Raw genomic sequence first — 24409 nt, 5'->3', positions numbered from 1 at the left:
CCACACGAAGATCCTTTACGCAGAGGCTGGTCCAGAGAGATCTACATCTCCCCAGCTTCTTTCCTTTTGTCCCCCTGTCCTTTGTTCTCTCTCTTCCCTTCCCCCATCACCCCCCTTTGTCCACTTCCTTTAGCTCTGAAAGAGGGGTCAGGTTTCCATCGTGTGGTGGGTATAAATATTGCAGTCTCAATCCACTGATGTTACACTCTCCCCCCACTGAAAGTCTTTGGTCCCCAAAGAACAAAGTTTTAACTACAAATTAACTTAATACCTACATGTAACTAGGTAACTGAAGCTATCCTGAGTTGTGGGCAGTGGGACTTCCCACCATGGTGTGTCGGGTACAGGGCAGGAGGTATCACACACTGGTACAGTGGTCTGATGGACTTGTGTCTCAGTAGATCTGCAGACGGTGGTGATGGCTTCTTCAGAACTGTTTCCTCTGGAGTCATATGTCAACCTCAGGGGAGGTTTGATCTGTCGCTTGGTTCTCTGCTCCATAGGCTCTAGGGGTTCTCTGGCAGGGAATTCAGTTACAACCTCTCTCGCGGGGGATTCTGTTACAATCTCCCGAGGTGGCATTGATGAGGTCTCAGCAATAGTTTGGGTCTCTCCTTCCTCTTCAGGCTCAGTGGGTACCTGTTCTGGCCCCTCCTCAACCTGGGCCCGTGGTATGAATTCTTGTGCATCAGCTCTTAATGGCCTAGAGTAGGTGTCCTCTATAGGCGGTGTGGAAACAATGGGGTCAAACCGCCACAGCCATTCCATCTCCAGGTCCTCTTCCTCGTCATCCTCTTCTTCCTCTGCAGTAGAAGGCAATTGTGACCGAGTTACTGGGGTTCGTTTAGGCAGAGATGGTTCACGTGGAGGGGGCACCCGCACTGTTTCATTCAGTGGTAGAAGGTGATTGCGGTGCCAAGTCTTCAAGGGCCCTGTCTTCCCCTCTGGACGGAGCTGATACACTGGAAGGCCGGGCAACCGTGCACAAACAATGTATGGCTGTGAGCTCCACCGGTCAGCTAACTTCTGCTTCCCATGAAGGCCCAGGTTCCTCAATAACACCCGGTCACCCGGTTGTAAGTCATGGACCCGAACCCTCAGATCATATCTTCTCTTGTTTTGCTGTTCACGAATATTGGAAGCACTTTGGTCCTTTTCATAGGCAGTTTTCAGGTTCCTCCGAAGTCGGTCAACATAGCCTTTATGAGATGCAGCTGAAGTCCCATCAGTGGAGATGCCAAAGGCAAGATCCACTGGTAGTCGAGCTTCTCTCCCAAACATTAGCATGTAAGGTGAATATCCTGTTGTATCATGCTTTGTGCTGTTGTATGCATGGACCACTGCTGAGACATATTTACTCCAGTGCTGCTTCTTTTCAGAGGTAAGTGTCCCTAACATATTCAAAAGTGTGCGATTGAACCGCTCGGGTTGCGGATCGCCCTGGGGGTGGTAAGGAGTAGTCCGTGACTTTTGCACCCCCAGCACTTGCAATAACTCTTTGATGAGTTTACTCTCAAAGTCTCGACCTTGGTCTGAATGAAGCTGCTGCAGTAGACCATAATGGACAAAGAACTTCTCTACTAGGACTTTTGCTACTGTGGAAGCTTTTTGGTCCCTTGTGGGGAAAGCTTGGGCGTATCGGGTGAAGTGATCAGTCACCACTAAGATACTTCCTTGTCCGCTCATATCTGGTTCCAGGCACAGGAAATCCATGCATACCAACTCCATGGGGCCTTGGCTCTGTAGGTGGCCCATTGGGGCAGATCTAGTGGGCAAGGTCTTTCGCTGTATACACCGCAGACATGAGTGACAGTAGCTTTCTATTTCAGCTCTCATACAGGGCCAGTAGAATCTATCTTTGACTAGGCCGAGAGTCCTCTCTGCTCCCAAATGACCATGGTCATCATGCAAGGCCACTAGTATTGTCTCTCTGTGTTTTTCAGGAAGGAATAACTGCCACTTTTCTTCCAGATCATCAACAGGAGCTCTACGGTAGACCAGTCCATCTCGGAGCTGTAGCCGATTCCATTCTCTGTAAACCATCTTGGCCTTCTCAACAGATTCAGTTTGCAGGAGCTCTGGTCGTTGGCTTTCTAGGGCCTCCAGGGTCAGTCGGCAGAGGGGATCTTCTGACTAGTCCTGCTTCAGATCGTTTTTTCTGAGGATGGGCAAGCTCCCATCCTTCAATTGGGTCAGGTTGCAGTAGAGTTTGGGGACCCCTTTTGTACTGACTCCAACAACTTCAGCCCCTGTCACTCCTCTGACCCAATGTTCTGCCCCCTGGCACAAGGCTTGTATCCCTTCTGGGGTCAGCTGAGTCCAGTCTCTTTCCGAAGCTCCAGTGTTATGAGGCCTTCTGTACAGGGCATCAGCATCTCTGTTCCCCACTCCTGGTCGATACTTCAAGCTGAAGCGGAACTCAGCCAGTGCAGCTAGCCATCTGTGTCCTGTAGCATCTAACTTAGCAGTAGTGAGGATGTAGGTGAGTGGGTTGTTGTCTGTCTTGACTACAAACTCAGCCCCATACAGGTAGTCCCTGAGCTTGTCTACTACTGCCCATTTAAGAGCCAAGAACTCCAGCTTGTGGGTAGGATAGTTCTTGTCAGATGGGGAGAGACTCCGACTCACATAAGCAACAGGTCTTAGATGCCGTTCATGCTCTTGGTACAGCACTCCACCGAGCCCTTCTCTACTAGCATCCACATGCAGTTCATAAGGAAGAGTAGGATCAGCATAGGCTAGGACTGGGGCATGGGTTAGACTCCACTTCAGCTGCTGAAATGCTTCCTCACAACGATCGAACCACTCTTCCTGTATTGACTCTTGAGGTCTTCTGGGCCCTTTAGCTGATTGAGCCTTGTCTGAAAGTTTCGAGTGACTTTCCTCACCTTCATTCTTTAAGAGCTCAGTAAGGGGTTGGGCCATCTTGGCAAAACCCTCCACAAATCTTCGGTAATAGGAGCAAAACCCCAGGAATGATCTCAATCCGGCTACATCTTGTGGTCTAGGCCAATTGAACACAGCTTCCAGCTTCTTGGGGTCTGTGGCCACGCCTTCAGCTGAGACTACATGCCCCAGATAGGTGACAGACGGTTGGCAAAACTGGCACTTCTCAAGGGACAGTTTCAGTCCTTCTTCCTGAAGTCGACTCAGTACTTTCTCCAGCCTTTGCTCATGCTCCTCCAGTGTTCTTCCAAAGACAATCACGTCATCCAGATACACCAAGACTTCTAGCAGATGCATGTCTCCCACTGTGCGCTCCATCAGCCTCTGGAAGGTTGCAGGCGCTCCTGAAAGACCTTGAGGCATTCTTTCAAATTCGTAGAACCCCAAAGGGCAGATAAAAGCGGTCTTCTCTTTGTCATCGGGGTGCATGGGAATTTGGTAATACCCACTGCGCAAATCCAGTACACTGAACCACTTAGCTCCTGTTAGGCAATGTAGAGCATCTTCTATTCGTGGGGTTGTGTACTGATCTGGGATGGTACGACGGTTAAGAGTGCGATAGTCTATGCACATTCGGATGGAACCATCCTTCTTCCGAACCACCACTATGGGAGAGGCATAGGGACTTCGGGATTCACGGATCACTCCAGCTCTCTTCAACTCTGCAATCTGTTCCCTCAAATCTTCCAAATCCCCAAATGGAATCCGACGAGATCTCTCTCTGAAAGGCTTGTCTTCCTGTAGGCGTATGCGATGTTGAGTACTTTTCGCACACCCAACATCAAATTCACTCTTGGAGAATAACTCTTGCCGTTTCAGAAGCAGGGCTTGAATCCTGCTCTTCCATTCTGGAGATATCGGGGAGTCTGCTGGGTAGAAGCAGTCTACAGGGATTCCATCTTCAGCTCCCCCCACTGAAAGGGATGGCGAAATTGGGGTGACTGAGCCCACCTGTCCAAGAAGCATCCGGGCTTTAATCCTCACTGGGGAGTCAGTGGTGTTACAAACACTGACGGAGATCTTTCCTTGAGCCTTCTGTAGTGCCTTTGTTGGGATCACTTCAGGGATCAACTCTATCTCGGGGGCTGTCTTCTCTCCAGGGATGGTTTCTAGCAGGACATGCGGTCCCGGCAGATCCCAGCTCAGTCTTACTGAAGCCTGAAGGCATGCCACTTCCCCTGGTTGCAGCAGTTTCTCCTTCTTCCCCAATCGCCACAATCTTCCTACTCCGTCGGCTGGAGCCCTCTGTTCTTGGACTAAACGTTGGTAGACTGGATGAAGCATGGGGTGCACACCTTCTGGTGGTAGATCATAGCAGGAGGCTATGGGGGACAAGATTCGTCTTATCAGGTCTGTATTAGTCCCCACAATTAAAGAACTTCTCACTGAACCTGGGGGTCGAGAACATACAATGGCCAAGGTGTCAAAGGTTCCCGGTTGCCCAACAACCAGTGGGTCAAAGGTCAACTTGATCTGCAGATACCCATCATAGGGGAGCTGCTCGGTTCCAATTCCCCAGATCTCTAGGTCTTTTAATTCTCGCAGGGGCAGGTGCTGCAGATACTTATCATAGAAGTCCCGATATAATAAAGTCACTTGTGCACCCGAGTCAAGTAACGCTCTTGTGAAGATGCCCTCTATTTGAACAGGCACCACTGGAGAGGGGCCCACTAAGTTAGCAGGGATTTGCCCAGAAGGAGGTGTACTTGTAGGCCTGGCTGGTTGAGCTTGTACTCCTTTTGGCCTCCTGTTACGCTCTAAGCGATGCTCCTGGTGGCCTTTCTCACATTGATGTGTATTTCTCCCCTGTACACTGGGGCCCATTGCTGAGGGAGGCGTATTTGACTGTCTCTTAGGAATCCGGTGCAATGTCCTACTCAAGGGTTCCTGTACGATTTCCCAGTCAGCCTTTTGATGCGGGCTGGAGCTGTCTGAAGCAAGTGGGCTCCCGGCTTGCTCCTTCACCGGGGCCCTCTGAAGTTTTCCGCTGGCTTGGTAGGTAAAAGATCCTGTAGTGCCTGGCGCACTTCCTCTGTTAAGGTCCGAGAGTGCCGGGGTTTAGGGCATTGGGCTCGGTAATGTCCAGTTTGCCCACAATTAAAGCACTCTACTCCGGCTGAATATCTTCTACTCTTTATTCCTCTGGATAGCGGTGAGCCCTCTGGGGTAGGGTGTGCAATAGCTCTCTGCAGATCAGCCATGGACTGTTGCATCCCTGCCTGAGTCTCTATCACTTGCATCATTGACCTCTGAATCTCAGTAAAAGCTTGTTGTAAAGTGGAATTTGACTGCACCATCTGGGTTATCGCCTGAGTGAGCGCCTCAGCAGTAGAAGGGGTCTTACTGTCCATCTCTCCCGGAGCTTCCAAGGGGGTTCGTGCTAAGTACACAGATGCACTACCACTACTTCGCCCAGAACCAGCAGAGGTGGTCATTTTCTGGGACTTAGCGGACAACAGTGTGTCTTCCTCTCGAATGGCCTTAATCAGTTTTGAGTAGGTGAAAAGGTCACTTCGGTCTCTCATTTGAATTTTCAGCATTATAGGGTCTAAAGGTTGGGCACCTTTTAGGATCTGAGTCAATAAAGCCTCACTCGCATTGTCTTGTGCCATCCCTTTTTTTTGGATTACTTGGTGTAGGATCTTGTCCAGGCGAGTGACAAAGGTGGATAGGCGTTCTCCTTCCTCTTGGTAGGTATGTCCAAACCGATGTATCAAGTCAGCACAACTTTCTATTTGCCCAAAAACTTCACGAAGGGCATCCAGACACTCTGTGGCAGTGCAACCTGGCTGGTCTCTTTTAAGATTCCGGACAACATCTGAAGCAGGGGCACGTAGACTCTCTACAATCCTCTGTCGCTTGACTGTATCTGAGACCTCCCACTCATCTAAGGCCTGTGCAGCCTGGTCTATCCAGGTCTCAAAGTCATCTTCCCCGGATGGGACAGGTATCTGCCCAGAACAAACCCTCAGTTTTCTGTACCCATAACTGATAGGTTGGAATTAATTTGTCACTAAATTTTCCATCAGTTTTCCCATATCAGTGTAGAAGGAAGCGGGTGGATATCCTGGGGTAGTGGGCATAGAGTCAGCAGAGGCTGAGCAGACCTCTCTTTTACTTGGGGGCATTTCACTGGAACTGTCTGAGTGGTTGGTTGAGGGACTTGGTCGGATCAACTGAACTTTGATTTCATCCGTTAGCTGTAAGATTGTGTTCCGGAAGCAAGTGGGAAGGCCTTTTTTCACTTCTAGCAGGGCATATGTGTGAGAGATCTCCGGATCCGTCCGTGTGTCTAAGACGAACACCCGACGATCAAGTGCTAGGGCTGTGATAGCTTTATCTATTTGATTCTCTGTCCATCCATCAGCAGGTATATCCATCACCACACTGAAAGGTAGTCTACCATTTTCTTCTTCACACCAGCGGGCAGCAGTGACTGGGTCCATTTTGCTGGCCTGGCTCGTTGTTCCTAGCGCAGTCATCACTCTAGGGGCTAGGTTAGAATCCCGGACGAGCACCCCACGTGTAGCACTGACTCCCACAGGAGCTGCTGTAAGAGTTGGGTTCTCCTACTGTCCCCAGTGATGACCCGTCCTGTGAAAGGACCCTTTAATACTCCGACACACCAATAACTATAAGGGGTTTTATTAGGGGCAGACAAGATGCCCTGTGAGAAGGGTGTGGGCAAATAGGATTCACAATGGTATAGGGGTACAATGGCATCAGATAAAAGCAACAGCTTAGTGACAATGGGTTAGTGAAGCAGAAACAGCAGTTCAATAGTGCAACAGTCATAAATAGAGTTTGTTCCCCTGTCCACCCGTGAAGAGACGCTGCCCCTTAATGCACTGGGTGAGAGAGAGACAGACTGCTGTACAATTCTTTACAATCAAACAGGCAAACAGTTATATGCAATTCACACAAATAGCAGAGGAGGTGCAACTAGCTACTGCACTTAGCTAAAACATTTCAAACCCTGACTAACCACTGGCCAGTGGTGAAACTGCTATAAAGTCTGCTAGCGATGGGGCCCATTCAAGTTAAAGTTGGAGCGCTCAGACCTTCAAGAGAAGGTATTTGTAATCCACATGGCACGACCAGCTCTCCAAAGGACTCCGAGCTGAGAGGGGCAGGGGCCCCTTCTCGCTTGCCAGGCAAAAGCACAATTAAACCCAAAGTACTGTGGCCACAGGCCCCTCACCCATCTAGTCGCTGCAGCAAGAAACCCTCAGGAATGGCTTGTCCTCTGGGCTGGGTGAGATGATTCCTCCTGTCTGGTCGCTGGTGGCTTGTTTCGGATCCAACTCCTGCGATCCTGGCTTAATCGCCTCAATTGGAGCCTGATTGTACTCCTCCTTCTGCCCTGGTCCGTTCCTCTGAACCACACGAAGATCCTTTACGCAGAGGCTGGTCCAGAGAGATCTACATCTCTCCAGCTTCTTTCCTTTTGTCCCCCTGTCCTTTGTTCTCTCTCTTCCCTTCCCCCATCACCCCCCTTTGTCCACTTCCTTTAGCTCTGAAAGAGGAGTCAGGTTTCCATCGTGTGGTGGGTATAAATATTGCAGTCTCAATCCACTGATGTTACACACTTATAATTTATTCAACAGAAATGGAATCAAAATGGAAAAAAAAAACAAGTACACCCCATGATTCAGTCGATTGTAAAACCACTTTTAATACAATAACTCAAAGTAATCATTTTCTGGATGATTTTATCAGTTTCACATTCTTGTGGAGGAATTCATGCATACTCTTCTTTACAGCATTAAGCCAGTTTATTGAGGTTTGTAGGCATTTCTTATGCACAGCTCTTTGAATGTCTCAGTTGGGTTGAGGTCTGTACTTTGACTGGGTAATTGTAAATTTCAATACCACCACTGTGGTAAGATGTTTTATGCTGACAGAAATCTTGTGGTTTTGGATATACCTTTGCAAACCTTAGCCATGACGCCATGTTATTTTTAGAAAGAAGAGGCTTTCTCCTGGCAGTCCTTGCAAACAAGGCGCACTTGTTCAATCTTTCTAATTGACTTATCATGAACTTTAATGTTTATCATGCTAGCTGAGGTCTTTAGAGTCTGAGACAGTTATTGGGTTTTCTACAATCTCCATGAGCACTGCAAAGTTTGATCTTGGGGCGATTTTGTTTAAGGCTGCTTTCACAGTAAGGCCTCGTTCACATCATACGCGCTTCCGTGCGGATATGGAAGCGCGTATGATGTGCTGAAAAGCAGGAACTCCAGAAGGACATAGACTGCCCTTCTACCGTTCACATCTACTGCACTGAGCAGCAGTACGATGCGCTGGGAAGCGCTTGCATACTGATGTCTACATTTTGCCCGGAAGCGCAGAGCTGATCCCATCACTGTCATGGGATCAGCAGCGGGCAGCGGCACAGATGGCGTGCGATCAGATGCGCTGCGCTCGGATCGCACGGCCATCTGCGTTGGTAGATGTGAACGAGGCCTAAGACGTTACAGGCGCACATTAGTGCAGCCTGTAACGCAGCCCACCGCACAGCAATGAAAAATCAATGGGCTGTTCACAGTGCCCACGTTGCGTTACATTGTAACGCAGCACGTTCAAACAAAGTGCTGCATGCTGTGCGTTATACGTTAGACTGTTTGCACATGCTCAGTAATGTTGGAGGAGGAGGTCTCCCCTCCTCCTCCGCAGCCAGCCACATGGCTAATTAATATTCACTGCACTCTGTGACGTGCAGTGTTTACTTCCTGAAGCGGCCGCTCTGTGCGGCGATTGGCCGGCAGGACCACGTGATGCGGATCACGGCACAAAAAAGGCCCACCAAGAGCTGCATAACGCGGCTCTTGGTAGCGTCCTCCTACAACACCTACAACACCACCAGGTGTTGCGCTAGGGGCACGTTATGCGACCTATAATGTCCCCTAAAACGCAACGTCCTGGTGGGAAAGAAGCCTTAATGTTTACTTTTACATATAGATATTGGCAATTGTAGTGAATGTTTTCCACTCTTGAATAATCATTTTCACAGTTGAATGATGGAATTTTGCTAGAAAATGGCCTTCCCATATTGATAGGCAGAAATAAGTTCAATGCTCCAGACCAGCAAACTGTCAAAACTTCTACTTTTGGGGCCTATTCATTACACACAGTGCATGCAAGAATTATTTTGCTCTAAACACACGCAATTTGGCTTTGCAGAAAGCATTAAACTTGCTACAGCCATCTGACCACTGAGTGTATTGATACAAGTTTGAGCTTTATAACACTGTAAATAAGTTTGTTAATACCGGTAACACTGTTTCAGGTGTGGGCAATGTTAGAATGCCATGTGAGTTTATATTGGTCATGGCTGGCCACTCAATCTTCATGGTTATTAAGGGGCTAAAAAGACTTAGGGGAGGGGGTATACTTTTTTTAAGGACACCTTAAGTGAGGGGGATATGGAGGCTGCCATATTAATCTTTTTTTAAACAATGCCAGTTGCCTGGCGTCCTGCTTATATTTCATGCATCAGTAATATCTGAATCGCACACCTGAAATAAGACTAATCCAGTCAGATTTCAGTCAAACACCTGATCTGCCTACTTGTCTAGGGTCTGTAACTAAAAATATTAGATGCAGAGGATCAGCAGGACAGCCAGGCAACTTGCATTGTTTAAAAGGGAATACATATGGCAGCCTCCATATCCTTCTTACTTCATGTGTGCTTTAAAAATACTAAGAGAAAAAAAATTAAATCTGCAATCAGGATTTTTTTTTTCTAATTCTGGACTGCTTACATACTGCTTAATATGAGTCCCAGAGTAATAAACACTGCGGTAGTGAAAAAAAAACTTAAACACGTTTCTAAAGGTGTCTGAGTCCTTTCTGGACACACACAGGCACATTGATGTGACAAATATCTGTCAGAAAACAGAAAGTGATGTGGAGTACCATGTAGTACTGCGTCAGGTCAATACTGGAGAAGTTACCATCAGTACAGAGGAAAGGAGTGGATCAGTAAAGTAAATATGCAGTGATGCTTGCCTATGATAACCTCAAACATGGTGTGGTGTGATATGGATCTGCCGGAGTGTGACCAGCATTAATTCATGTTAGACCACAAGTGTACAGGAAGTGTGAAGAATATGCTCCATGGCTGCACACTTGTGATGCCCAAACAACATACATATTGTTTTCCCGCGCATTTTGTACATGAGTCTGCGTTGCAATGTGCATGATTTGCCAAAGCAGCTAGTGATTGTAAGAGATAACATGCGCACTGTGGGGAAAAATGCTGCAGAAGTCCTATTAGATGTGAATGAACCCATTGATTTACATGAGCTGTAAGATAAACTGAAGAAAGTGAAAATGCAGGCGAAGTGCTTAGGTGTGAACCCAGCCTTGCTAAGCATTACTGCTTTCTGTGACCTTTGCACTCCCAATAAATAGAGATGGCCCGAACTGTTCGCCGGCAAACTTCCGGGGTTCGCAATCGCGTAGAACCCCAAACTTTTCCGGAAGTTCGATTCGCCCCCATAGTGCATCATTAGGGTCACATTTTACCCTCTACATCATAGTCAGCAGGCACATTGTAGCCAATCGGGCTACACTCCCTCCTGGAGCCCCACCCCCCTTATAAAAGGCAGGCAGTGTCAGGCATTGGACTCACTTGTGTGCCTGCAGTAATTAGAGAAGGGAGAGCTGCTGCTGCTGCTGCAGAGAGAGATATAGGGAAAGCTTAGTTAGGCTCTTGTAGGCTTGTTAGCTTGCTCCTGGGTGATTGTTATTGCTAAAAAAGCACCCCTCAACAGCTCTTTTGAGAGCTAATCTTGTTCTTGTGAACTATTTTTTTTTGTGTGTGTGTGTCCCACAGACACTTGTGTTGCATAGACAGCTTTGGTAATTCCTACTGTGCCACTGCCAGGCCCAGCACATTCAGTGACTACCTGTGTGTGTGACAGGCAGCTGCACATTTGTAATCCCAATCACTGCACCTGATCACTGTTCAGTGCACCTACCTACCTATACCTACGTGAGCGCACGCATTGTTAATACCACCAGTCATTGCACCTGTTCTCGGTACCTGTGTGTGTGACAGGTGCACATTTGTAATTCCAATCACTGCAGTGCATAACTGTAACCTGTTCAGTGCACCTATGTGAGCGCAAGCAGTGTAATATACCACCAGTCATTGCAGCTGTTCACGGTACCTGTGTGTGACAGGTGCACATTTGTAATTCCAATCACTGCACCTGTTCACTGTTCAGTGCACCTACCTACCTACCTACATGAGCGCAAGCAGTGTAATATACCACCAGTCATTGCAACTGTTCACAGTACATGTGTGTGACAGGTGCACATTTGTAATACCAATCCCTGCATGCCTGTTCACTGCACCTGTGTGACCGCACGCTGTTTAGTATACCAGTCCGTGCATACCTGTTAACTGCACCTGTGTGACAGCTGCACATTGTATTGTAATACCAGTCCCTGCATACCTGTTCACTGCACCTGTGTGACCGAACGCTGTTTAGTATACCAGTCTGTGCATACCTGTTAACTGCACCTGTGTGACAGCTGCACATTGTATTGTAATAACAGTCACTGCTACCTGTTCACTGCACCTGTGTGACTGCATGCTGTTTAGTATACCAGTCCGTGCATACCTGTTAACTGCACCTGTGTGACAGTTGCACATTGTAATGTAATACCAGTCACTGCTACCTTTCACTGCACCTGTGTGACTGCAAATTGTATTAGTCAAGTCAATGCATACCTTTCACTTCATCCCCCTGATATGGACAAAACAGGTAGAGGCAAAGGCAGGGGCAGATCCAGAGGCAGGCCACCCTGCACGTCTGTTCAAGGTCGTGCTGACGTGATTTCGTGTGGCCCTGGCCCAAAGTACAGTGCTCAGAAGAAGGCACGTCCCATCAACTCCCAAGATTGTCAGGACGTGGTTGACTATTTAACACAGTACACCTCATCTTCCGCATCCACCAGCGCTACTCCAAGTACCACATCTGCTACATTTGACACTTCGCAGGAGTTATTTGGTAGGGAAATCACTGATTCACAGCCATTATTGTTACAACAAGATGAAGGCGCTAAGCAAGTTACACCACCTCATATGTCTGAGTTAGGCGACACTATAGACGTAAGGTGTGAGGAGGAGGATGATGAAGTACCTGCTGTTGGTGCAGTTTGGGAGGTGTCTGATACAAGCGAAGCTTTGGAGGATGATTATGATGATGATACTGCCATGGATGCCATGTGGGATCCTAAGAGACACGATGACCAAGGGGACAGTTCAGAGGGGGAGTCAGAGAGGAGTAGGAGGAGACGAGTTGCTGAAAGAAGCAGGGGGAGCTCATCATCAGAAACAGCTGGTGGCAGTGTCCGGCGCTATGTATTGCCACCTATGTACAGCCAGCCAACATGCCCTTCAACGTCAGCTGCTGACGCCACCATAGTGCTCACACTCCAGGGTGCCTCAGCGGTGTGGACATTTATTAGTGTGTATTCCAAAGATCAGAGCAATGACATCTGTACTCTCTGCCACCAAAAATTGAGCCGTGGAAAGGCCAACACCCATGTAGTGACAACTGCCTTACGAAGGCACATAGAGAAAAGGCACAAACTGCAATGGGAAGACCACCTGAGCAAAAGCAGCACACAAAAGCAAAGCCACCCTCCTTCTCCTCTTCTTCCTTCAGGTGCATCATCTTCCTCAGCCGCTTTCTCCCTTGCACCTTCACAATCACAGTCAACCTCCTCCACTCCGCCTCTCACCTTGAGCGGTTCCTGCTCCTCTGCCCACAGCAGCAGCCAGGTGTCCGTGAGGGCAATCTTTGAGCGGAAGAAGCCAATGTTTGCCAGTCACCCCCTTGCCCGGCGTCTCACAGCTGGCTTGGTGGAACTGTTATCCCGCCAGCTGTTACCATACCAGCTGGTGGATTCTGAGGCCTTCCGAAAATTTGTGGCCATTGGGACACCGCAGTGGAAGATACCAGGCCGCAATTATTTCTCCAAAAAGGCGATACCCAAACTGTACCATGAAGTTGAGAGGCAAGTGGTGTCATCTCTGGCACACAGCGTTGGGTCAAGGGTCCATCTGACCACGGATGCCTGGTCTGCCAAGCACGGTCAGGGCAGGTACATTACTTACACAGCCCATTGGGTCAACCTGGTGACCACTGGCAAGCTGGGAGTACGTGGCTGTGCAGCGGACCTAGTGACACCTCCATGGCTTGCAGGCAGGCCTGCTGCCACCTCCTCTCCTCCTGCTACATCCTCTTCACTGTCATCCTCCTCCTCCTCCTTGGCTGAGTGGCAGTTCAACTCTACTGGTGCTGCAATCTCCTCCCCAGCTACACAGCCCCAGCTCCCCAGGGCCTATGCTGCATGCCAGGTACAACGGTGTCACACCATCTTAGACATGTCTTGCCTCAAAGCGGAGAGTCACACTGGAGCAGCTCTCCTGGCTGCTCTGAACAAACAGGTGGATCAGTGGCTGACCCCGCACCAACTGGAGATCGTCAACGTGGTGTGTGACAACAGCAGCAATCTCATTTCGGCTTTGAATTTGGGAAAGTTGACACATGTACCCTGCATGGCACATGTGCTCAATCTAGTAATTCAGAGATTTGTGTCTAAGTACCCAGGCTTACAGGACATCCTAAAGCAGTCCAGGAAGGTGTGTGGGCATTTCAGGCGGTCTTACACGGCCATGGCATGCTTTGCCGATATTCAGCGGAGAAACAACACACCGTTGAGATGCTTGATTTGCGATAGCCCGACTCCCTGAAATTCGACCTTCCTGATGTTCGACCGCCTGCTACAACAGGGGAAAGCCGTCAAACAGTATCTCTACAACTACAGTCAAAGGACACAGTCTGGGGAGATGGGGATGTTCTGGCCGAAGTACTGGACACTGATGCAAAATGCCTGCAGGCTCATGCGGCCATTTGAGGAGGTGACAAACCTGGTGAGTCGCAGTGAAGGCACCATCAGCAACTTGAGGCCATATGCCTTCTTCCTGGAGCGTGCAGTGCGAAGAGTGGTGGATCGAGCTCTGGAGGAGCGTGAACAGGAACAGGAGGAAGAGTTGTGGGATCAATTCTTAGCAGGAGCAGATGATTCCTCAACACCTGCGGCAGCACAGAGGGGGGAGGAGGAGGAAGAGTCGTGTGGGGAAGAGGAGTCAGATGATGAGGAAGGTTATGTTTTGGAGTAGGAGGATGAGGCAGAAGAACAACCGCAGCATGTGTCGCAGGGGGCTTGTGCTGCTCAACTCTCCCGTGGTATTGTTCGTGGCTGGGGGAGGAGGAGAACTTAGCTGACATCACTGAGGGAGAGCAAGAGGAGATGGATAGTACGTCTGCATCCAACTTTGTGCAGATGGCGTCTTTCATGCTGTCCAGCCTGTTGAGGGTCCCCTGTATAAAAAAAACTCAAGGGGAATGAGCTGTACTGGGTGGCCACGCTACTAGACCCTCGGTATAGCCACAAAGTGGCGGAGATGTTTCCAAATCACCAGAAGGCAGAAAGGATGCAGCACTTGCAGAACAAGCTGGCAACTATGCTTTACAATGCGTTTAAGGGTGATGTCACAGCACAACGCAATAAAGGTACCACTGCCAGGAATCCTTCTCCCATGTCGACGCAGGCAAGAACAGGACGCTCCAGCGATCTTATAGTGATGTCAGACATGCGGACATTCTTTAGTCCAACGCCTCGCCATAGCGCTTCCGAATCCACCCTCCACCAATGCCTGGACCGGCAGGTAGCCGACTATCTAGCCTTAAGTGTGGATGTAGACACTGTGAGCAGGGATGAACCCTTGGACTACTGGGTGCACAGGCTTGACCTGTGGCCAGAACTGTCACAATTTGCCATCCAACTTCTGTCTTGCCCTACCTCAAGCGTCCTGTCAGAAAGGACCTTCAGCGCAGCTGGAGGCATTGTCACTGAGAAGAGAAGTCTCCTAAGTCAAAAAAGTGTTCAGTGCCTCACCTTTTATCAAAATGAATGAGGCATGGATCCCGGAGGGCTACTGCCCGCCCGAAGACTTAAGTCAGTCCCCGCACACAGCATCTCTGCCTGCACGCCATGTGACTGCCTGCCCCATGACTAAGTCGCTCCCCACACAGCATCTCTGCCTACAGGCCGCTTGACTGCCTTCTCCACCATCACCAACAGGGTCCAGGACTTCAGGCGGATTCCTGAATTTTTAAGGCCTCTGCTAGCAGCGGCTGCTATAATAATTTTTCTGGTGCGTGTACATGCCTGCCTAATTTTTCTGGCTGCACTGCAGCTGCAACAACAAAACAAAAGGCATGTACATGTGTCAATTCCCTTTCGTGATTGTTACCTTGCTGCGGTGAAGGGGCTTGCGTATCACAATGAAGCAATGACTGACGGCTATATGAGTGTCTCGGGGGGATGGCACACCAAAGATAATAAGGTCATTGCTTTATTGTGGACAGATCAAATTCGATCAGCTGAACAGTCACTGTTGTTCTGTCATTGAGCTACCTCAGCCTGGCGACCATATGGGCTTGAAAACCGCTATCGCCTGCACTTTTGCAATGGTGCGCACCAGTCCAGCACGGCCATCACAACACAAACAGCTGTTTGTGGTGCGTTACACAGTGAGTTTGGTGTGTCAGTGTGAAGCAGTACTCTAATTACACTCCCTGATTGATGTATACACATGTACGATGTTTTAAAGCACTTTAGGCCTCCAATTTAGCATGCAAACTGATTTCTGCCCTTAAAACGCTGCTTTTTCGTCCAATCCAGATTTTTCCCCGGGACTTTTGGCATGTATCCCACTCCCCCATACAAAAACTCAGATGTTAGACCCCTTGAAACATCTTTTCCATCACTTTTGTGGCCAGCATAAATGTTTCTAGTTTTCAAAGTTCGCCTACTCATTGAAGTCTATTGCGGTTCGCAAAAGTTCGCATGTTCGCGAACGTTTGCGGAAGTTCACGAACCGAAAATCGGAGGTTTGGGCCATCTCTGCCTATAAACACAGCTATGTGTTTTTTCATTTTTGTTTCTAAGCAGTTGAACTGAAGCACTGCTATAGTCTCAGGTTTTCTAGTCTTGGACGGCTGAGAAATGACACAATGGAGTGCTTGTTCTTTGCTTTGAAAGGACTGATTCCTACAGATAAGTCTTTTTATTCCAGTAGACCTACTAATATAGTTCATGTCCTAATAATTAGTGTAGTGAATGCTGTGTCTGCGCTTCTTTAAACCTGGCTATTACTACAGTGTTTTTCCACGCCAGTTATACACGACCTGTAGGGATAGACAGTAAAATACAAATAATTTTGAGTTGATGCAAATTGTATGGAACTTGAAAATGGACTAGTCAAATGCAGCAGCTGTTGTACCTGAGTGGCCCATTTCTAACTGTATAAATTTGCATAAAGTTACCATTAAGTCAACATTATTAGCATCTTATTCCGCATCCCTAAACCACCTGCCATACACTACATAGTACATTACAATATAACTTTATATTAGCGTCTCATTAATGTGATTTAGCTACCACAGTTGGAATCCACAAACCTTTGATGGCACAGAGAGAAAATATTTCTGTGAAGGTAAAATTAATGATAATCAACCAAGCAACTTACACTTTAAGTATAGCAAAGGAGAAATTTGCTGACATGTTTACACAGACACAGGCTTACGGAAAAAATCTGTAAATGATTTTGAATCAACAGCTTTTAGCTTTTTTTTTTAGTAGGATCCAGTATGAAAACTGCGCTGTAGTTGTGCTGGTAGTCAGACTCAGAAATCCCCTCTAGAGTTGTGTGTCTGCCAAAGTCAGAATCTCTTGTGTAGTACAATGGGCGTGGACATAATTCTGGTGCCCCAGCTTTAGCTCAGCTGTGGCTGTTATGCAGGCCACTGCAAGCTAACAGCATTTATAATGATGTGTGTTTATTTTCTCTTTAATACATCTTTATAATGTGCTTCGGTCTCTATACATTAGAAAAATCTTTGCAACAACATCAACAGTGGCCACGTCTCAACGTCCTAAGGGAAAAATCGCCACAATTAGCACAGTGAATGAATGATAAGCATAGTGAAAGTGGAAGTAAGTCTATTAACTCATTCCACTACATTCTCAAACAGAAGATTTTTTTCCTAGCTACCTTTTTTTGTAGCTAATTTGCTGGAGCAGAGATAGGTTTTCATGATATCATTTTGGCAGCTATGGAATGCACTTATTTTACTCCATTAAACTTCTTTCAGAAAGTTGTACATCTTCCTATAAATGCAACTTCTTTTGGACCTAAAGCCTTGTGCACATGCTAGAGGGTTCTTGGCCAAGGCAGCTGGTTAGGGCCACCTCTGGGGAGAACATAGCATGTGTACAGTGGCCCTGACGTGTCTCCAAGAGATCTGGAGTGCCGTATCATTCTCAGGCCAAGCCTACTGCCCTCCTCCCCACCCCAGCTTCTCAATGGCGCTCCATCATGTGCCGTGGTGTTGTCCCTCATCCCCCTCCATAGCAACAGAATGTATTGCTAGCCTGTAGACTAGCAATCTGTCTTACAGTACTCCAATCCTTAGCAGGATCTAGTCTCCAACAGTGTGGATCACATTGATTGTACGTGTGTATGCACCTTTATTGTTACGGCAGAATAAGACTTAAGGGGCCATATGCAATTCACTTTTTTTCACCTGAGTTTTCTCCTAGGAGATCATTTTTCATATTCAATTTAAAATATATTTTTTAGCACTTTGTAATGGATAAAGTACCAAAAAGTAGGTGAAGGAATTACTGCCAATATTATTCTGAATATTTATTTTCTTGCTGGTGGCTTAAAATGCATTTTATTGACAAGTTTGAAAATATCACCTAGGGGAAAACTCAGGTGAAAAAGTGAATTGCATACGGGCCTAGGTCGCAGAAATATGTCTACTGTTAAATAATAGTATGGTGGTAATTGAGATAAATCATTTAACTCAGCTGTTCTAAAGTGCATATCATAACATACAGACTTTATGACAGGTACAAGGTTAATAATACACTAAAACTGCCAGATGTGATCATTAAATATTAATAAATCACCAGACCCTATAATCTAAAATTAGTTATTTGTAAGGCTCAATTTAACAAAGTAATTCTTCAATGTCGATTACACAGAGTAGAATGAAGGTGTGAGGTCATTAAAATGTTTGAAGTTTTCCAACAGAAATCGATAAACATTAAGGATTTTCAAAATATTCACCCTGCTTGAAAATTTTTGTCAACAAGGAAAAGAGGTGTTCAGAGACTGGTCGGAATCCTGAACTGCTGATTACGTAACCCTCAGTTAATTAATGTACACAGTTTACCAATTTGCAATTTAACTGAACTAATTGTAAGCCATTAGGGATTTGTATTAAAGCTGACCCAAACCAAACATTTTGTCAGCACATGTGTTTGTCAGCAGCTACCCTCCCTCACAGGATCGTCTTCTATGTGAAATATCACACAAGCTGAGATCACTTCCCCTGTGACATCATCCGTAGCAGCCTGTGTTTTGTTTTTGTTTTTTATCTCCTCCACCAGTCTGCTGGATTCTGTCCTGGCAATATGAGAGGAAGGGAGGGGTTCCTTCAATAAATGTAAAATATTTTATATTTGTCATCATGCAGCTGAAAAAAGGCTATTTATTTTTATACGTTAGAAAATGTCTTTTATTTCTGAAATCTTGTATTTAATTTGAGTCCACTTCAACCCCATTCCCACTTCTTGGTCAGTAGACATTTGCATACTACTCAACATTTGTGTTGATCTCTAGAAAACAGGCAAGAAAACTTTATGACCAGATGTACCAGTATCCTACTTGTCAGGATGGTTGAACTTGCGGGTACAGTCTGACCACCCCTATTCCAGGTGCATGCATCCGCAAACAGATTATGTCTTCAGCTGACTTGTGCATGGAAGGGAACATGAAAGCTTTATGAGCCCACCATGGTAATGCTCATATAAAAAGTCAGCACTCTTTTGTTGCCCACTGTAGCTATTTTTGGTTATGTGTGTAGGTCAGTTACTGTTCATAAACTTGAAGGGTTGCCTGCTCCTCTGTCAAGCAGATGGTTCAGGCTCCTGGACTAAAGCCTGAGGGCAACATAATAAATACCATGAGTACCTGCAGCCTAATATGGCTGTCTGCAAGTTAATGGGAAATTCCACATTTTTCTGTTCAGAAATGTGCTTTCAGTCCATCTCTTTAGTTTAAGGATCGCTAGTAAACAATACTTAAGCTTTTTTGTTTTATGTTTAATATGCAAATACAACACAACCATCCCACTGCCTTTTAAAAAACCTGGAAGTCAGGAGTTTTTTGGCAGTCAATGGATTAGTTCAGGTGTTGAACATGACCTGAGCAGCTAATTACTCCTGCAGCAAACTGGAAGTTTCTGGGCAGTCTGTTGTTAACAGTGTTTCAAACAGAGTAAAGATCAGACAAACCAACAAAAGTTGATTCAGGTGATACCTTTAATGACTTAGTGCATGTGATTCCTCATTGAAATCACTGGCTACTGTAAAAACCGCATGCGTTAAAACACACATATGGTGCAGCAAAATGCTTTGTCTGTGGTTCCCGCAAAGCAGCCGCAAGTGTGATCCCTTTCCTGAGTGTTGTTTTACATTGCATTTTCTACTGACATGAACCCAGTAAGATGAAATCTGAGTACTTTTGGAGGCTCCTGTACTTAGCCCATATTTATTCCTTTTTTCAGTGCTTTGGTTGTGAAACCTGTCTGTGTGTGCTTGTATTAGTAAGACATACATATGGTTACTGAAAATACAGTTTATACAACTAGATAATTTTTGGCAATTATATGTTCCTGTTTTTTTGTCATCAAAGGATTCATTCCGCCACCCATAAAGATGTGTGTGAGGAGCCTGCTACAAATTCATTCATGCAATATTACATATGTCTTTTTCTGTTTTTAGGTGTTGTATAATTTATTCAAGTCATTCTGTGAGATGAAGACGATTGAGTTGGTGGATGCCTTTTCTGGAATGGGTAACTTCTTCCTGGTGGGAATAGGAGGAGTTTTAATAGGAATCATTTTTGGACTTGTAGCTGCCTTCACCACCCGCTTCACACGAAACATCCGAGTCATCGAGCCTCTCTTTGTGTTCCTCTACAGTTACTTGTCATATTTAACTGCAGAAATGTTCCACCTTTCAGGCATTATGGCGTGAGTAACTCCACTTTTATTAATGCAGTTTTATTGTTTTGCCTGATCTTAAAGTGAACCTGTCATTGTCGCATAACCTGTTGGATAACTCAAAAGACTTCTGCAGAAAGAGAATAATTGTCTGATTTATAGAGCTTAATGTAATCTGCTGAAGGACTGCAGTCTACAATTTTAGCTTAGCATGTCTGTTATGGTTCATCGCCAGTCCGAATGCAAACAGTCACAATGTGCAGAGACTGTGAAGGGCAACAGCTTTCTGCACATGGCACATGTCGCTTGTACTGCTTATTGAAGAAATGTGGTCCTGCAGTGAGATGCATGGCAAAGTGCTTTACAGAAAAAAAAATGATTAGGTGCTACTTAGCCTATATAACTCATTCACCCATCATGTAGGTTGGTTGGTGGTTGGTTAAGAAAGTGAGTGGGGGATCCACTCCTTTTACTAATACCAACCCAATGGCCTCGATTCATAAAGCATTACCGCATGCGTTATCGCTCAAGCGGTAAATTACCGCATGGTATGTTGTTGATAGTGGATTCATAAAATGTAACGCATGTTTTACGCATGTTTTACCGCATGCGGTAATAGTGCAGTAATAGTGCGGTAATGAAAACGTTGTTTGTGTCGGTAAAGTGAATGAAGTGTATTCATGAAAAAAAAAGGGGGGAGTAAGGAAGCGATAAATAACAGCTTGTTATCGCCAACAAAGATCTGGCGAGTTTGCTCTACACAGTAGCATTTTAGGTGACAAATGGAGCCCTTGCAGCTTAATGTTATGGAATTTTTAAGGATACAGAGGAGGAAGGGTGCTTGTAATATCACCCAGGTTTTTAGAAATCGCACAGAGTTAGATAAATTATAAGAATTATATATATATATATATATATATATATATATATATATATATATATATATATATATATAATTTATAATTAATAAGTCACGTGTGTCTAAAACTGCCCACTTCTACCCAGCATGCACCTTGTCATTAGGAAGGCAAACTACCGCACTCAGCAAATTATACCGACAGCTTTCCGCACCACACCACACACTTACCGCACACTTACCGACTGCTATCGCAATCACCTCGCACTCAGAATTTTTTTTTAATGAATTCACTGCAAAAACCCTCATTTACCGCTAGCGGTAATTTCCCGCCCTTCTCTGAACTACCGCTTTCACTTTTATGAATCGAGGCCAATGTCTTTTAACATTAGGGAGTATCATGCAAAGGGGGGTGGCACTCTTCTTTTCACAGCATTAAGTTAGAACTATTTTCTGAAGAAAAACATGCAGATATAAATCATACACCACCATCAGGAAATATCACTTATTTAGAACAGAGAGGAACACAGAGAGAATACAGGAAATAACAATGCCATAGAGATTATTGCAGCACTTTTCATTTTACAGTGACATCTTGTGGTTGCTTTACTATACTGCAGTCTAGATTATTCTGTTGATGCTGCCAACACTCCCTACCTCTATGTTCCCAAAAAAATAAAGGTGGGGAGTTGGAGTAATACAATGAGGGCACCACCAAATAGCTACCTCACACTGAGGCAAATATGTAGTGAGGTGCTTTCAGCGAACCCCAATGGTGTTGTAATAGCTTATTTTTTTCTGTTGATAGTTCAATGATTTTGGAAGGGCACCTTCATGGTGTTCCTAGAAGTCTGCTGTCCACTTATCTGAAGAATACTGTCATGTTGATTGAAGTTTACCTTCTCTGATGTCATCTCAGCTTGTTTGTAGTGAAGAGACACTGCCAGCAGAGGCTATCTTCTTTTAGCGCTGGTGCTCACTTTTAAAGTATAACTTAGTGTAATGATAATGATACAGCCAAATGATGGCAGTGGGGACATTCATAGCACGGTGGCATAGTGGTTAGTGCTCTCGCCTTGCAGCGCTGGGTCCTTTGGTTTGAATCCCAGCCAGGTCAACATCTGCAAGGAGTTTGTATGTTCTTCCCGTGTCTCTATGGATTTCCTCCAGGCACTCTGGTTTCCTCCCACATCCCAAAAACATACAGATAAGTTAATTGGCTTTTCCCTAAAAACTGGCCCTAGACTATGATACATCACATGCACTACACAATACATACAGTACATAGACATAGGACTATGGTAAGGACTAGACTGTGAGCCCCTCCAAGGGACAGTTAGTGACAAGACAATATATACTCTGTACAGCGCTGCGTAGTATGTCAACGCTATATAAATACTTAACTGAATAAATTCATATAAGGTAGCTGATAAGGCACTAGAGAACGCTGTTTACCATAAACAGGAGCCTCATTGGAAAGATTGCCTATCTACAGTACTAACATAAAATAAAGAGGTGTTGGATCAAGAGCTGTCCCAAAGAGTAAATAAAAAAATAAAAAATAAAATAAAATGATGTTGTTTATGGAAAAGTTTGAAAAATAAGAAAGATATCTGGGGAAAACCTATTTACTGATTTGCCAAAGTAGGGGTGGCTATTTGTATGCACTCAAATTAAGGAGTTCATCATATGGCACCATTATCCTATTACATATTAATGTAATGCTTATGCTTGCAGACATGGATTTTATAAACATTTTTCCTGACAAAAAGTATGTATTAGTATGATAGTAAGGATCTGATCTTTGACTGTAAATGACTGGGAAGTGGCTTAGTTCTGGAAGGGTTGGATAAAAGGCTCTCTGGTTGCACAAGTTTAATCTGAAGATTAGTTTGGTTATTATAACTGCTAGTTGTGACACGGACAAGATAGATTCATATTTATAAAAAGCCCACCAAGTACTAATGTACCCACCTTCAATCACTTGTGAAAATGCTCTTTGTTAATGTACATACTAACATACTATGGCTATCCCAGTCAATCTGAAGCTGTATTTCTGAAGTAGGGACTGACAGTAATGACAAGCTATCATTCAGTAGGGAGGCCTGTTTCAGACTACAGATCAATTGGTCTCCCTCACCTCTGCATTCCCATGTGACTAAAAGGGTGTGCATTAGACTGATGGCGTGAGAGTAAGCAGCTAGAGGTCGCTGGGGAGGAGATGAGGATTTATGAATGGGTGCAGCATTTATTTTCTGTTTTATTTTGCAGAAAATATGCATATCTAACAATTCACTTACTTTTAGTTCTCCTCTTTTAAAAATCTGATCACTACTTTTCGGCCTCATTTCCACAGCCAGCTGAAGGCGGTGAATTGGCCGCCCGACAGCTGCATCTGTTCAAAGGCTGGGTACTTGGTAGAACTCGTGGCCACCGTGCTCTAATTGACCTAAACTAGAGAGCCATGACTCCATTTAAGTGAATGGAGTAGTGAAATGTGAGCTGCAATTGTTGCTTCTCACAAAAAAAAAGTGCCACCTTTATAAATATGAAGATATGAAAATAGGTGTTATTTCTGCAGCGAATGTTTCTTTTTGGTGTAAATTGGCCGTGTGCTTTTATAAATAGGTGTTTATAAAAAGCAAACATAGGGACTGCACCTGCACAGTGTTTTCTCCCCAAAATTTTAAGCACCACCCTTTTTGTATTACATGTTTTTTTCCAGTGAGAAAAAGCCTTGTCAACATATACTGTGACAGCTTGTTACAATATCATTTTAACCACTTGAGGACTGCAGTGTTAAACCCCCCTAAAGACCAGCCTGTGTTTTCACTAATTGGCCACTGCAGCTTCATAGGCTTCAGCTTCACACGGCTGGCCCCAGTATAGCGCTGCTGCCGATCGCATTGCTGTACATGTAAATAGACGGCAATTACGCCGTCTAACAGTCTGAACGCGGCTCCGCCCCCCGAGAAGGAGATGCGCGTGCAGCCTGTGCACGATCTCCTTCAGTAACCGGCTCAAGGACCTGATGCCAATTGGCGTTAGGCGGTCCTGGGGCTGCCGCCGCGGCCACCCAGTTGGCGTGGAGCGGTCGTTGAGTAGTTAAAGGACAACTGAACGGAGAGGGATAAGGAAGCTGCCATATTTTTTTTTACGCAATACCAGTTGCCTGGCAGTCCTTCTGATCCTCTGCCTCTAATACTTTTAGCCATAGACCCCTGAACAAGCATATGCAGATCAGGTGTTTCTGACATGATTGTCAGATCTGACAAGATTAGCTGCATGCTTGTTTTTGGTGTTCTACAGATACGAATGCAGCCAAACTAATCAGCAGGGCTGCCAGGCAACTGGTATTGTTTAAAAGGAAATAAATATGGCAGTCTCCATATCCATTTGACTACAGTTGTACTTTAAACCATAGTTGTTACTGGCTAGACAG

At 45.7% G+C, this 24409-nt stretch overlaps 1 protein-coding gene across 1 annotated transcript in view; it reads left to right on the top strand.

The window, feature by feature from the left end:
- The window catches only part of LOC137546166 (sodium/hydrogen exchanger 2-like), a 129952-nt gene that overhangs the window by 74009 nt on the left and 31534 nt on the right, over window positions 1–24409 (top strand). Inside the window, exon 3 of the mRNA XM_068268247.1 lies at window positions 19891–20141. Within this exon, the coding sequence (XP_068124348.1) occupies window positions 19891–20141 (251 nt within the window). The remainder of the gene's footprint in view (window positions 1–19890; window positions 20142–24409) is intronic.

This window comes from Hyperolius riggenbachi, chromosome 2 (assembly GCF_040937935.1).
Source record: "Hyperolius riggenbachi isolate aHypRig1 chromosome 2, aHypRig1.pri, whole genome shotgun sequence".
NCBI lineage: Eukaryota > Metazoa > Chordata > Amphibia > Anura > Hyperoliidae > Hyperolius > Hyperolius riggenbachi.
Note: the sequence above shows the minus strand (reverse complement) of the source record. Positions and strands in the feature narration are given on the sequence as shown.